This window comes from Maylandia zebra, linkage group LG7 (genome assembly GCF_041146795.1).
Source record: "Maylandia zebra isolate NMK-2024a linkage group LG7, Mzebra_GT3a, whole genome shotgun sequence".
NCBI lineage: Eukaryota > Metazoa > Chordata > Actinopteri > Cichliformes > Cichlidae > Maylandia > Maylandia zebra.
This window is the reverse complement of record NC_135173.1, coordinates 40,038,255-40,054,507: the sequence shown is the minus strand read 5'-3', so window position 1 is coordinate 40,054,507 and position 16,253 is coordinate 40,038,255. Positions and strand designations below refer to the sequence as shown.

The 16,253-nt window shown below is 37.4% G+C and overlaps 1 protein-coding gene across 1 annotated transcript in view; it reads left to right on the top strand.

Moving 5' to 3' along the window:
* The window catches only part of galt (galactose-1-phosphate uridylyltransferase), a 36,723-nt gene extending 22,143 nt beyond the window's left edge, over window positions 1–14,580 (top strand). Inside the window, exons 8-11 of the mRNA XM_004538373.5 lie at window positions 2,442–2,574; window positions 5,213–5,296; window positions 13,656–13,810; window positions 14,231–14,580. Of these exons, the coding sequence (XP_004538430.1) occupies window positions 2,442–2,574; window positions 5,213–5,296; window positions 13,656–13,810; window positions 14,231–14,281 (423 nt within the window). The 3' untranslated portion in view covers window positions 14,282–14,580. The remainder of the gene's footprint in view (window positions 1–2,441; window positions 2,575–5,212; window positions 5,297–13,655; window positions 13,811–14,230) is intronic.
* Window positions 14,581–16,253: the final 1,673 nt, after the last annotated feature.

Genomic DNA, 16,253 nt, shown 5'->3' with positions numbered 1-16,253 from the left:
TTGACAATGCATTGTGTTAAGTTGTTGATCTGTGTATTATTTTATTCTTGTCTCTTACAAACCTTATGATTATACACAGCACACTATAAAATCATTTTAGTACCATTTTGAGAGATGTGATTCACTGAGTGCTCCATTCAGCATTATCAATTTAACACAAACTTTACTTTTGCAGTTAGGCTCTGGTAAATCCTTTCTTCTATCAGTGATCCGTGGATTGTTTCTGCTCGTTGACTTGAATTCAACTTGTTCTTTTTAGGCAAGCGAAATCACACATCATACAAGCCTGTGTGCAGTGTGTCAATTAGGTGCTATGGATGATGGAAACCAAGAAGTGCAGTTGTATAGCTGATGATTTTGGCTTTCTGCCACAGTTCTTTTCAGTCTCAATACACTCACAGATCAGATTTCAGATTTCCAGCTTTTATAAATTCACTCTTCACCTGGCAGTACTAAGCAACAGACAGGCATCTTGGCTTCATATCTTTGGTTAAAGAACCCTTTGAGGTGTTAATTTATCAGGTCTGTGCTTTGATAACAATAAGCAGTGAGTTCTGTTAGGAAATACATGCAAACAAACAGAACCTGGAAGTAAAATGCAAAGAGGAAAAAACGATTGCATGTATTCTGTTGGGATTACTAGCCAAGTTGCATCAGATTCATGCTAGTGATTTAACACACACACAAGCATGTGCACACACTTATCTATTTTTGATGGATTGTAATAGCAAGGTCAGGGCTTGTTTGTGCCCATTCATCAGCTTGTTAATTCTTGGCTTCAGACACATTTTGCATATAAACAATTTATGATAATTAGGCTACTTGCTGCGAACAGCCAAACCTGACTGACTCATTATATTACCATTTTGAACCCACTTTGTTACAGCATGCTCTTTTCTTTTTTTTTTTTTAATTTTATGGCTCCTTTTTCTAGTGTAATAAGCTAAAGGGATCAAATTACTACTTTCAACATGTGTAGGGTAATTTTAGTTTAGCAAACATAAGTGTGAATGTTCCTGTGTAGCATCGGGTATATCTTTATGTATCATGGAAATTTTCTTTTCTCTTTTTTTTCTGTTTGCATAATATAAGACAGCAAAACCCTATACAGGTATACAGTATCTGTATGACACATACCATAAAAGGTATAATTACAGTATACAATAATGTGGAAAGTTTTTTTTTGTTAGGAAAATGGGAAATGGGTGCGGCGCAAAACATGAAACAAATGGAGATGCACAATACAAGGCAAAAACTAAGTTTGTACAATTTAATGGGCTTGAAAAATCAACATTTGGTATGATCTCCTTTTATTATCCAACATAGCATGAACTGTCTTCATAGCTTCTTGAAGGACTATTGCCTGAAATGCAGCCCCAAACCATGACAGAGCCTCTATTGTATTTTACAGTCAGCTGCAGACTTTTACTGTTTACCTTTCTCAAATTTCAAATTTGGATTTATCACTCCATAAGACCTGTTGCCACTGATCTTTCTTGTCAGTTCTTGTGTAATTTGGCAAACCTCAATTTTTGTCTCCTTGTTTTTCTTGCTTACAAATAGCTTCTTGACAACCAATCTTCCAATGAGACCATTTCGATGAGGTATCAGTAGATGGGTCAGATGCACCTCTCAGGTCCTGTGTCAGGTCTTTGCTGCACGTTTTCCTATTTCTTAAGGAAATGACTTTCAGATACTGTTTATCTGTTGTAGGTCAATTTTGTAGCCCTGTTCCTTTTTTTGTCGTCTATTTGTTTGATTTCCTCAAAATTCTTAAGGACACACTTAACATCCTGGTGAGATATCCCAAGCTTTTTGATAACAGCTCTTTGGGAATCACCTTGTTGATATGAAAATACTATGTTATGCCTGTCAAAGTGTTATCTTTGGCTTTTTCATAAATTCAAGGAAAGCACGTGACCAAAAATACCTAAAGATACAATTAAATGTTGCTTCTTTGCTTTGTTCTCTGTTAGGTGTACACGGGACACTGTTGAGTCATCCCTTGAGTCAGGTGTCTTTTTTATGCTTGAATGATTCATAGGTTAGTGTTAGGTGTCTCAATAAATAAACACACATTCCTATGAAAATGGTCGGGTACAAGGACTGGAGTGAAAATGAATGTAAATCAGCCAATGTACAAAGAAAAGCTTTGGAAGTTATTCAGAAAGGCTGAAGAAACTATTGCTAAGGCAACTTTAAAAATATAAAAAAAAGTCTGGCTTATTAGAACTGAGATTTAAATAAAACCTTGGAGGCTAAAGACTTTTGCACAGCAGAAGTAATTTTGGTTTGTAAAAATGGTAATGTGATGACCTCATGAAGTATCTGGGAAGCCACTTTAGCTTTGTATCAGCAATTTAGGCTTTATATTATTGATATGTAATACATAATTCTGCTTCTTTGCACACTTTAAAACATGTTAATGTGTATCCTCTTAGGAACGTGTTGTGGTGGAGAGTTCTGATTGGCTGGCAGTGGTTCCATATTGGGCAACTTGGCCCTATCAGACATTGTTGTTACCAAGACGACATGTCCTCCGAATCAGTGACTTGACAACAGAGGAAAGAGAGGGTAAGTGTGTGTTTTAAGACTGTCTGTGTGTAAGGATACTTACAGAGTTAGTGACTGAGAGAGTGATACGGCAATTTAGAGTTCTCTGAGGTGAAACTGTGATTGAGTGAAGAACCTGCAGCTTTGATTTCTGATATGTATCATCTTCAAAGTAGAAAAAGTATATAATTTTAGACCCTTTTACACACTTTAAGTTCAAAAAGTGTTTTCTAAGCTGTTTAAGTACTATGTAACTACAGAAGAGTATTACCTTTTAATACATTTGTCAAATCCTCCACTATGTGAAATTGTTGTAACTGATTACTTAATTTTTTGTTATTGTTTTGTTTTTGCAATTTCTTTTTGTAAAATAATGATTAACTTTATCTTTCGGTTTTCGTGTTAACACTATTCCAAATAATTAATCACTGTTAAAGTATGGTTTAGTGGTTTACATGCATTTAAGGTTAAAGAAATTATAGACATTATATACTTGATTAAAATTGCAAATACATCACCTTTTCTCCAACATATACAGTGGGGCAAAAAAGTATTTAGTCAGCCACCGATTGTGCAAGTTCCCCCACTTAAAATGATGACAGAGGTCAGTAATTTGCACCAGAGGTACACTTCAACTGTGAGAGACAGAATGTGGAAAAAAAAATCCATGAATTCACATGGTAGGATTTGTAAAGAATTTATTCATAAATTAGGGTGGAAAATAAGTATTTGGTCACCTCAAACAAGGAAAATCTCTGGCTCTCACAGACCTGTAACGTCTTCTGTAAGAAGCTTTTCTGTCCCCCACTCGTTACCTGTATGAATGGCACCTGTTTGAACTCATCATCTGTATAAAAGACACCTGTCCACAGCCTCAAACAGTCAGACTCCAAACTCTGCCATGGCCAAGACCAAAGAGGTTTCGAAGTACACCAGGAAAAGTATTGTAGACCTGCACCAGACTGGGAAGAGTGAATCTACAATAGGCAAGCAGCTTGGTGTGAAAAAATCAACTGTGGGAGCAATCATCAGAAAATGGAAGACATACAAGACCACTGATAATCTCCCTCGATCTGGGGCTCCATGCAAGATCTGTGGGGTCAAAATGATCATGAGAACGGTGAGCAAAGATCCCAGAACCACACGGGGGGACCTGGTGAATGACCTGCAGAGAGCTGGGACCAAAGTAACAAAGGTCACCATCAGTAACACACTACAACAGCAGGGAATCAAATCCCGCAGTGCCAGACGTGTTCCGCTGCTGAAGCCAGTGCATGTCCAGGCCCGTCTGAAGTTTGCCAGAGAGCACATGGATGATACAGCAGAGGATTGGGAGAATGTCATGTGGTCAGATGAAACCAAAGTAGAACTTTTTGGTATAAACTCAACTCGTCGTGTTTGGAGGAAGAAGAATACTGAGTTGCATCCCAAGAACACCATACCTACTGTGAAGCATGGGGGTGGAAACATCATGCTATGGGGCTGTTTTTCTGCCAAGGGGACAGGACGACTGATCCGTGTTAAGGACAGAATGAATGGGGCCATGTATCGTGAGATTTTGAGCCAAAACCTCCTTCCATCAGTGAGAACTTTGAAGATGAAACCAGGCTGGGTCTCCCAACATGACAATGATCCAAAACACACCGCCCGGGCAACAAAGGAGTGGCTCCGTAAGAAGCATTTGAAAGTCCTGGAGTGGCCTAGCCAGTCTCCAGACCTCAACCCCATAGAAAATCTGTGGCGGGAGTTGAAAGTCCGTGTTGCTCGGCGACAGCCCCAAAACATCACTGCTCTCGAGAAGATCTGCATGGAGGAATGGGCCAAAATACCAGCTACTGTGTGTGCAAACCTGGTAAAGACCTATAGTAAACGTTTGACCTCTGTTATTGCCAACAAAGGTTATGTTACAAAGTATTGAGTTGTATTTTTGTTATTGACCAAATACTTATTTTCCACCCTGATTTACGAATAAATTCTTTACAAATCCTACCATGTGGATTCATGGATTTTTTTTTTTTTCACATTCTGTCTCTCACAGTTGAAGTGTACCTCTGGTGCAAATTACTGACCTCTGTCATCATTTTAAGTGGGGGAACTTGCACAATCGGTGGCTGACTAAATACTTTTTTGCCCCACTGTAAGCCAATGACAGAATGTTTTTGAACTGTGTGTTACAAATATTTTAGCTCTCAAAGATAAAGATAGATAAAGATAAAATTAAAGAAGAGATCATATTTTAGATATTAGAAGTGAAACTACTGATTAATTGTGACAGATTACTTTGAATATTTTTTTATTTATCTGTCGTGTGTGTGTGTGTGTGTGTGTGTGTGTGTGTGTGTGTGTGTGTGTGTGTAATTGTTTGTATACTAATAATTCTGGACTTTTTTCTTTTATATTCCAGTTTCCCTCCAAAATACTGATTTTTTTATTTTTAAATTTTTCAGTTCAAAGCTTTTTTGCTTGCATTTGTTTCTCATTTCACATTTAAAGTTTTTTTTTTCACTCTTACACCCTTGCTTCAGCTTCCCTTCCTCATGTAGTTAATTTTTAACTATGCGCACAGGTATATAAGTATATGTAAATGTGTTCATGCTCCCTATTTCCCACACTATTTGCCTTTAGTCATTATATCTATGTCTGTGTTACTGTTTGTCAGGTCTGGCTGCCATTATGAAGCGACTACTGACCAAATATGACAATCTGTTCGAAGTCTCTTTTCCATACTCCATGGGCTGGCATGGTAAGACAAAAAGTGGCATGGTCGGGGGGGGGAATTAAAAAGAAACAGTCATATTTTTATGATATTTTAAGAGAGTGAAAGAAATATGAGAGACAGGTGGCAGAAAACTTTCAAGATACTTTTAGTTTAAATAAATAGATGGATGTATCACATGTAGACTACTACAAAATATTGTAATATATCCATATAATAATATAAAATGACACAGATTGTATATCTTTTCTTCTGTGAACTGTCACAGTGGATTTTAAATCAGTCAATCAAGGTGTGATTGAAGTGCAGACTCTCAGTTTTAAATCAAGAGGTTTACTAAACGTATTGCCTTAACTGTTCAGCAATTATAGCCATTTTTATACAATGCCTCATTTTCAAAATTAACTGAACAAACTAACAATTTTAAATATTAGGAGGTTTTCACTACTTTGCATTCAGTTACTGCCTGACATCTAGAACCCCAAATGATGCATTTTCTCCTTTGAGATGCTTTGCTAGGCCTTTACTGCAATCACTTGGCTTTTGCTTTGTCCATCTCTAGTTCTTTGGTTTTGTCTTTAGCAACTGAAGTGCATGCTCTATTGGTTGAGATCAGGTGAGTGACTTGGCCGTTGAAGGATGTCCAATTCCTTTTCCTTGAGAACCTCTTTGTTCGCTTTTGCACTGTGCTTTGGGTCATTATCAGTTTATACTGTAAAGTTCCATCTAATCAATTTTGCATGATTTGACTGAATCTGAGTGATCAGCTAGTGCAGTTATTATAGAATAATCTATAAAAATGTGTGTTTTCAAGTGTTTTCATAGTCAGTATTTAAATGATTTCTCATACCACACCAAATTGGCACCAATGAGAAGTCATATGGAAGGAGGGTGATTAAAATTCTGTCACACCTTATGTTTTTGACAGCCCCGCAGATTTTTAATACTGAAAATCCACCCCACTTTGACCTCATATGCATTATATTTTCTGCAACACAAGATTAAAGATGCCACTTCTTGCCTTTTTCCTTACATCCTCTGGTTTTTCTTTGAGCTTTCAATTGCTTTTCTCCACCTCTTGTTATATTTAATTATTTGTGCCACCCTTTCTCCATTAAGTCAACGTTCACCCTGTGACATGCTTTTTAATAATGGCAGATCGGCATAATTAACATGCAGAGGACTTCTCATCCCCAGTCTTCCACCTATCTCCTTGATCGGTCTTTTCTCCCCAACATAATTTTGCAAAGGCACTTCATCATACACAACACAAAATGAACATATGAATATTGATCAGCTCGTCCAATGTCACTGGAAAGATATATGTTCGTTAAGGTGCAACACACGTTTTCTGATGTTTAGATAGCTCTTGCTGCAATTGCATCATCTCTGCCGTAATAAATTGGTTGATAAAGTCTCAGCTTTGACATCAGCCACTTACTGTGTTACCACTTTAGTGTGCACTCAGACACATTGAAATATTTACATTTTTAAAACTTCTACAAAAGATACAACCTTTTTGTCTCTTATGTAAAACAGGAGATCTTAGGCTACGTTCACACTGCAGGTCTTAATGCTTAATTCCGATTTTTTGATCAAATCCATTTTTTTTGTCTGCTCATTCACACTACAAATAAATTGTGACAGCAAACGCGCTCTAGTGTGAACCCTCAAAGCGGCCCGCATGCGCAAAAGAAGACATCACACACAACGCGCTCTGTTTAGACCCAGACCAAACAGTATTATTTGACTGTTTCAGACTTTACGTTTCCCAATTTTGCCTTAAGTTATAAAGTTATTTTGTTATTTACATATGGAGTAATAATGATCCTTATTGCTGTTTTAGAGAGGAGCCATGCTTCAAAGGATGCAGATTTCTGTCAGAATCTGCAGATTATACAGTACAAATAAAATGTTCCTCTACACCGGATGGCCAGGAAGCGTTAACGATGTCTTCTCGGGCGCTTCTCCGGCGCTGATAATTGGTGTCTGTTTTGTGTCAGTGACGTAAAAGACGGATTTAATGCGACATGACCGTTCAAACAGCAGACACTTTCTAAAACATCAGATATGTATCGGATTCAGTACCACATATGAAAGTGACCCAGATCGGACTTGAAAATGTCGGATTTGTGCTGTTCACACTGTCATACCATAATTGGATATGGGTCGAAGTGTTCTCTTTGGATTAATTGTGCATCTAGGGCTGCAGTTTTAATCTTAATCATGATTTTGGCTTCTTACAATTAAATGACGATGATCGAGTGATGTTTAAATTGCCCACTCCACCAACAGAACATGAAGCAAAAGCAAATAAAGTGTCCTCTAAATATTCACTGCCTGAATATTTCCCTGAGTATACCAGCCAGTTTTTTTCTGTGCCATGCAGCTTGAAGTTTCCTGCACCAGTCTAGAAAAGTAACAATACATTAAAAAGAAAAAGATGTACAACAAAGTTCAAATGTCTGCCACAGCAGAAGTTTAAGAACTTTCCCTTGAAGTGGATCAACATCCATTATTTATAAGTGCTTTGGATTGAGCAAAAGTGATGTTAACCAAGAGCGAATCATATGCAAAGAGTTCACTGCAAAGTTACACAACTGCCTGGAAACACAAATGACAAAACTACAGTATAACTAATGCTTGAAGGCCAAGAAAAGCAAAGCAGCTGCTGCTAATATAAATTGTCCAGCATTAACAATCCATCCAAATCAAAAAGATCCACTGAAGATGTGAAAATAGTGTTCTGTTTACAGATGCAATGAACAAATTCTGTCAGTAAAATCAATGAATAGTCATGACAAATAATCATGATCTCAATATTGATCAAAAATAATCACGACAATCCTTGACTAAGCAACCCTTGTGTCAGCTATAACGTTTGGTAGAGGAGGGATGCTATTTTGTTTGGGTTTTTTGTTTTTTTTATGTTCTGGGTTGGGCTGTGCTCCTAAATTCCAGTGAAGGTAAATCTCTAAACTTTAGTTTACAATTTTAGACAATTCTGTGCTTCCAAATTTGGATGAAACATGGTTGAATGTCTTTGGTGAGAAAGAACTTTGCTGGCTTACAAAGAGCCCTGACCTTAACCACACAGAACACCTTTGGGATAAATTGGAACAGAGATTGTTGTTGGACGGTAGGATCTCGCTTGCAGTGACTGACCTCATCAGTTGTTTTCCTGGATGAATGGGCAAAGATTCCCATAAACATACTCTAAAATATTGTGTAATTCCTTCCCAAAAGAGTGGAAGCAGTCAAATCAATAGACTTAGAATGAGATATCATAAAAGCCCCTTTAGGTGTAGGAGGCCCATTACTTATTTATTTATTTTTTCATCCATGTAATGTCTTTATAGCATTTTTTGCTAAAAAAAAAAAAAAAAAGAAAAACAATGCGTGAAGTCAGAAAAGGTATTTGAATTTACATTTCAGGTTGAACCGATCAAGTCATATCCTCTGAGGAAAGCTGAATTTGTTGTTGAGTTACAAGTCATTGCGAATTGAATATATGACAGTGGTTTGGCATGGAACTGAAGACACGTTTTGCCTTTGTGATGAAATAAATTTACATATTTATAAAATGCTGCAGGTGGCTCTTCTAAATGTTTTGCTGCTCTTTTGTATTTTCAGTTTAACAAATGTTTATTTGCCGTCATGTATTTCAATGCTGCGCCCATTTTTCTTGTACCTCCCCGTAATTTATAACTCATAAGGGAAATGAAAGAACAGCAAAGTGAAAAAGCAAATAAACTTGTGGGAACTGTAGAAAAATATCACTTTTGCAATTTATATTGGATATCAAATATCAGCCCAAAATAAGTTTTCTGAGGTGAAGAAGCAACTTGTACACAAAAGCAAGATTTCAAACTTTATCCAGAAAGTTCTCTGCTTTTTACAGAGGTGCTTCGTGAATATACTGGCTGATAGTAACCTGTGCTTTAGAAAGTAAAGGAAATACATTACATACTGTGAGTCAAGCCACAGAAATGTCCTTGCATTGTGTTCAAGCTGGGGCAGAGGTTAGCAGAGTGCAGTGATGCGATGAGGTGATGAATGGCAGAAAGGACTGTAGTGCTATCATGGCTGAGTGGACAGAGTGATCCTTGTATAAGCTAAAGGTTGTTGGTTCAATCCTTGCAGCACCTGTGCCCTGTGAGTTGTTTTACTGAAAGGAAATCTCACTGCTCACTGACTGTATGTAAGAAGGCAAAATCAATATTTTATTAATGATGACCAAAACTACTGTATTCCCATCAGTCTTATCTGGTCTTTGCATTTAGTAAGTAACCAAGTAACACATTAAATTAATACTGAGACACAGTACCTGTCAGACATCAGTTTTCCTTTCTCAATACATGAAATTATAAAGTTAGCATTGTCCTTGTGAGCATATCAGTATGCTAAATTTATCATTTAGCTTAAAGGTCAACTCTACTGCTATTTGGTCTGTTGTAATTCCCCATTTTTTAAATTTTTGTTGTGACTTGTGTCTTCTTCCATTAGCATCCTCAGACCAGGGAAGGGTTTGATAGCAATCTGACTGGAAATAATAAACACAAGGTTAAAATGTATTATTTTGATTAGTCAAGAAAGAATTCAGAAATCTGTTATGTTCCAGAGAGCCAGTTTTTGGTCCATAAATATCTCTTGACAGATCAGTTTCAGAAAATGAAATCCTGTATTTTTAAGACCTACCACCTGAGTTGTCATGTTATCATTTTTTTCTAAAGGAGGTCACTAGGAACAAGGCAGCCCACATGAAAGATAGTTTTAAAAGGCGAGATGAAACACTCCCACCCAAACTGCAGTGTGGTGAAAAGGACAGAGGGCACCAGAGGACACAGTCATCGAATCACTTTCTTCTTTTTATTTTATTTGATATCAAATCTTTGAAGCACTCTAAAGTTGCCTATGGTGAAAGATCCCACAGATCTTGTGTTAAGTTTTGACTTTAATCTTCTAGTCTGTTTCATTTCTTAGAGTCTAAAAGACTCAGGTCAAGTTAAAGCAATGTGTTGAAGGTTGTAAGCAGGGACTCAGTAGCTGCACCTTTATTTTTTTAGCAAACAGAATGACTTTGATACATTGGAGAGTTGTCTCAGTTTAACAATTAAGACACAGTATTTCAAAATTAGGCCTTTAAATATTAGAATATTAAGCTAATACATATTTTGTTCGGTTTTGTAGTGTGCACTTAGCCAAAAACCGATAGCCAGGTTTTTATTTACATATTCTGTACTTGCAGACAATTAGGGGATTAAATGCCTGCCTGTTTCCTGCTATGTTTTGTATCTCTTGAAAGATTTCAGAGAGTTATGAATGCTTTATCAACATGGTGCATTGTACTTTTTTCCACATGGCATTCACATCAGCATACTTTTAACTTTTGTTCTATGCAAAATTGCTTCAGTTTACACATATTTAAAATAGACAGCTCATTTCAGATCAATGACATTTCAATTGAATTTAAACCTGGACTTTCCCCCCCCTTACCCTCAATTTTTTATGTTTGTGCAGTTCTTTGGTGGATTATTTTAAGCATTATATGATTTTAAACATATAGTTAAATCACTGACCCCAAGCTTTCTAGTCCCGTAGGCAACAACTTTACTTTAAACTTTGTTTACTTTAAACACACTGACCTCTCACTCTATATATACAGCACATAGCTTACAGTATATCAGTTTATAGCTGTTTCTTTATTTTAGTTAATTTGGCAGAAGCCAGCTCTTATTATTTAGTGCTGGGCTTATTAGTGTCAGAGTGGTGACACAGAAAGATGGAGGACTGGGTGGATTCTGTTTGATTCACCTGGGAAATAATACATTATATTAAACTACCTTTCTGTTCCTTCAGGAGGCTTGCAGAGAGATGTGCAGCGCATCACAGACAGTATTACCAGGCTGAGTAAAGGACTTGAACACAGATTGAGGCAGACACAGTATGCAGGGTAACAGTGATGTATGGTAGTCGTAAAACATCTGTCAGATATATAGTGTTATTGCTTGTCTTTGAAAATTACACTGCTAACTGTTCTGATTTGTGGCCCCATATCCAGGAATATCTGTAACTTTGTTAACTGTGAAATAATGCACCCAGTAATATACTGAAACGCATGCCAGCAGAGCAAACACACCCAAAGACGATTTAAAACTAGGTAATTGTCTTCTAATAGGAACATCTGTCTCTATTCATTCCTTATCTGACTGCTTCAGGCTTTTCTTTGTTCCTCCTTTTTTTTCTCCCCCATCCATTAGTTTTCTTTATGTTGCCCTCCTGTCATCTGTATCTGTGTCTGATCAGACCCCGTTGTCAGGAAACTCACTCAAAAGGAGAAGCTTTCCTTGCGAATACAATGTCCCAAGGGATATTTCATACTTCTTTTGCAAAGATATGTGCCACTGCATTTTTTTCTTCCCTGATCACTTAATTAGCTTGCAGTAAGATACAAAAAATTATTTAAATGCTTCACTCATAAATCAGTGAGTATGTATTGTTGGTCTTGGCACTTAGGGGATTTAGAGACTCGATGTAATAACCCAAATGTTTTTGGAATTTTCTGCAAGTTTTATGAATTTACATATGCGGATGGTAGCAAATTAAAGGCAAAAGGCAGAATTAAATGGCAGACAAACATGATGAGTGCAAATGATTGAATGATCATGAAAGTTATGGTAATTACAGGCTATTGCTTTTGTGAGTCACCAGATCTCAAGCCAGCTGAACAGCAACAGGAGGCACATTTGCACACTTTTTTCTTTAAATCAGAAAGCATGTCCTCACAAAAGCCCAAGTTGGAGGGAAGTTTTTGTTTCTGTTACACTACATCATGGGTTATTCTTTAATTTACCATGTTAGTTAACTGATTGTTAAGCTTGTTGTGAGCTGGCTGTGCATATTTTTACCTTTTAGTGTTCTTGATTGTGCTCTTGTCAATTTGTGAGTGTGCTTGTGTATTTATTTGTTTCGTAGTTTCACAGGCACACTGAGGAAATAAATAATACGGTACACATGATCCACTGGTGGTCTGTTTCAGAAACTCATGATCTCCTGGGATTTTTCCACACAACCATCTCTAGAGGTTACAGAGAATGGTATGAAATAGAGAAAATATCTAAACAAAAACGCCAAATGAAATGACCAAACTGGCTGCTCATCCGGTCGGCTAAGAACAGAACACTAATGCTACATTTTGCATAGGCTCATTAAATTAGATGGTGGGAAATTGGAAAAATGGTCACTGGTCAAATGAGTCTCGATTTTTGCTGCACCATTTGTATATTAGGGTCTTAGGAATTTGGTATGAACAACATGAAAGCATAGATCCACCCATCTTGTATCAATTGTTCAGGCTGTTGGTGTTGATAGACTGCTTTCAATAACACATCATGTCACAAAGCTCATCGTTACTGGTTTTTATGACAACAACAATGAGTTCAGTGTACTCACATGGCCTCCACAGTCACCAAATCTGAAACCAATGCAGTACTTTTGGTACGTCCTGGACTCAGACATTCACATAACGGACCAAAATACTTGAGGATCGTGTGGAATCAGTGCCACAGAGGCAGTCCTGAAGGGAGGGGGTCCAACCCCTACTAACAAGTTGTACATAACAAAGAGGCCAGTGAATGTATTTTAACATGCAGTGTCATACTGTCCTTTGAAAATTACAGTTCTTAGACTTGAAACATGGTGTCTTAACATGAAAATATGAAGGAGCAGGCATTCATGACTCTTCCACCAAGCCCTTGATGTGATATGTCAGATATATTTTTCATGGCTGCTTAGCATAGGCATCCTTTTTGTACTTTGATTTGCCTTCTTGATTTTCCATGCCACTGCTAGACCAGACTGGCTCTCACAGAAACGAGCATAAACAATTTCACCACAACAGACCAACAGTTTAACATTATATTGTCACTGAAAACTCAGCTCCCATTTGTAGCTTTTATTCTTATTCTTCAGATTGATCCTACACAAGGTTCTTCAGGATCTGTGGACCTATCAATATGAAAGCATCAGTATGCATATATAGAAAGTCTCGGGTCTCTAGGGTTGTGGAAAAAGTTGAACATTATCAACCTTAATCTTTCTGAATAATCTGTAGTCTCAATCTGTAGCAGGGGTGTGGTCTCTGGCTCCGCTGCTGTGGAGGGGTGGTGCAGTGGGCTCGAGGGTCAGTGCCACTGTGGTTGGCAGGGCAGCTGCTGCCACTCTGTAATCAGTTTTTCCCTATTTCAGTGATGCAGGGGCTCGAGAGGGGAGCTGAGTCTGGAGTGGAGAAGCAGCTGAAAAGCTGAGCTCCCACCTGAGGCTGCGCGGGGTCCATTCATTTCACACAATGCAACTCAAGATTCTCTTCTGTCTTCTTTTTTTCCAGGAGCGCCTACTGGCCCATATTTAAAAGAAGATAACTCCCATTGGCAGCTTCATGCTCACTACTACCCACCTCTGCTGCGTTCAGCAACAGTTAAGAAGTTTATGGTGGGTTATGAGATGCTTGCCCAGGAGCAAAGAGATCTCACCCCTGAACAGGTGATACATTTATGCACATGCGTTCATACCGAGCAGAGAACATGAACTTTTGATTTTTCTCATCTCCATTGAGCTTATCCAGACTACAGTCAAATGTCATAGTAACTATTTTTTACTCAAAGCTTCCTATAGTGAGTAACTACTGCAAGGAGAAGCTCAGCATCATAAACTGAATGATATTCAATTAAAAGTCAAAGTTGTGACTGCTAATATGGGACTGACACCTTAATTTTTGATTTACAAATGTTTACAAATATTAATTTTGGAGATAAAAAGCTAATGTCTTTAAATCAAAAGAAGAAAAAACATGAGTACAGGATTCCACTGATTCATGCTGTTGCTTTGAAAATGCATAGAACTCCATAAAATCGCATAAAAACTATGTCAAACTGCATAATAACTTTGTGTTTGTTGCCCTAGGCTGCCGAGAAGCTAAGAAACCTGCCAGAAGAGCACTATAAAACCAGATAGATCCATGAAAACCAGAGCAAGAAAGGCACTGAATTGTAACAAACTGTGTGAAGGTTGGAAGAGGTGTATTTAAAAGATTTGTTATTTAAAAAAAACAAAAGGCATTTGCAAGAGACAAAAACCCCGTCTCAGAGTTACATGTTTAAGTACCATTTCCGACACAGGGCCGAAAGCTTTTTCTACATGCACCGATCAACGGAATATGTGAATATTTTCTATTTTCAGTACATATGCACAAAATTTGGTACTGGATTTCTGACTGTAATAAAGGACTTTAAATAAAATGTGTGTGAAACCTCTCCAAACAGTATTCTCCCCTTCCTCACATCCCTTCTGTTAAATACTTACAAACATTTGTTTGGTTATTTTGGAAAGTGTTCAGCCACAAAGGCATTTCCAATATAACCAAACACAGTGTTTTGTTAGTAGTATTGAAAAACTGGGCTAGGTCTAAGACTGTGCTACTCTTATTTTCATTATAATTATTATTTTTATTTTTTCAAATCATAACGTCTTAACATTCAACACTGAAAAGTTATCCTTTTTTCTGATACTAAATCTATGGTCAGTGGTGATGTGGGACAAATTTCCATTGAGCTATTAGAGGACTCGTGAAATAAAATGTTCTACCTGCTACTGAATGAAACACAACAGTAAGTACTGTACTCTTCACATGTTAAATGAGGTGTGCTCTCACTATGATAACAGTAGATGGTACTGTTGTTTAAAAAGTAAGGGGGGTGATTTGGTTTAGGCTGAGACTTTGACAAGGCTTTAGTTAAAAACCATTACCTTCCCAGTCTCTTTTTCTGGTTTTGATGTAGCCAAAACCTTTACAGTAGTGAACATTGCCATTCTCCTTAGAGAATTTATCAACAGTGAGTATGACTTTGCTAAAGTCCTTCTTTGATCCCGTTTTATTATTAATGATTGATTGAAAATGGGGGCTGTAGGTCTTTTTCAGTTGTGGAGAAAAATGAATGGCACAGTGTGTAGCTACAGAACATTAGAGCAGGGTATTTGTATTCATACCATAGTGCTGCACACGATAATTCCCATTGCAGACATTCATTATTCAGCTTCTTAAAAAATTACTGCAGTGTCACAACGGGACTTGCTCATCTTTACTTCCTAAACACGTTTCTTTTTATTGGGATAATCAGCGTTGCCTTAAAACAGAGCCAAATAGCTGATAATTAGCAGAAAACCACACAAATTGTCACATGCTGTGTTCTGGGGAAAGTGTTGTTTCATGATCATGCCGCGTTCCCCCTTCATTATGCAGTAAGCAAGCGGAGTTTGTCTGTGCCTGCAAATCCACAAGAGGTTGAACCCAACAGTGTCAGAAAGCATTGCCGGTACTCATAGGAGTTTAAATAATTGTTTTTCCCTAGTAAATGTAAATCTTTTTAGGTGTTATCTGGTGCTTAGAACTGATTAGATATTAAACTAGTGTGGTGGAAAATCAGTATATTTTAATTAAGATATTTAGCATCATAGATAAAACAATTCTTTATCTGTTTAAAGTCACTTTAGCAAATGTATCAGTTTCACTAAAACTTAGCATGCAATCATGTTGTATTCCTCGACAGCAACTATGAAAATCCAACAGCATGAAACTGTAACAGCATGAAAATCCAAGAAAAATATGGTTTGACAGAATGAATCTTTCAAAGCAAGACAAAAGGGGTCATACTTGCTTAACAAGTTGCACAAACATTTAAAACCTGCAGAAGCACAGCAAACTGCAACACATGGTGGATCGCTGTTTTCCTTTGTTTTTTAAGCTCCTCAAACTCATTTACTTTAATTAGAATGTACCATGTACCTAGGTGAGCACACGTTGTACTAAACACATAGGGGAACATTAGCCAAGAGTTCTCAAAGCCTGCTGGAATCCAAATTTGGCTACAGAAACACAAACATACACTTTAAAGCATCAACACAGGAGTAAATAAACTTGCTTCAAAAC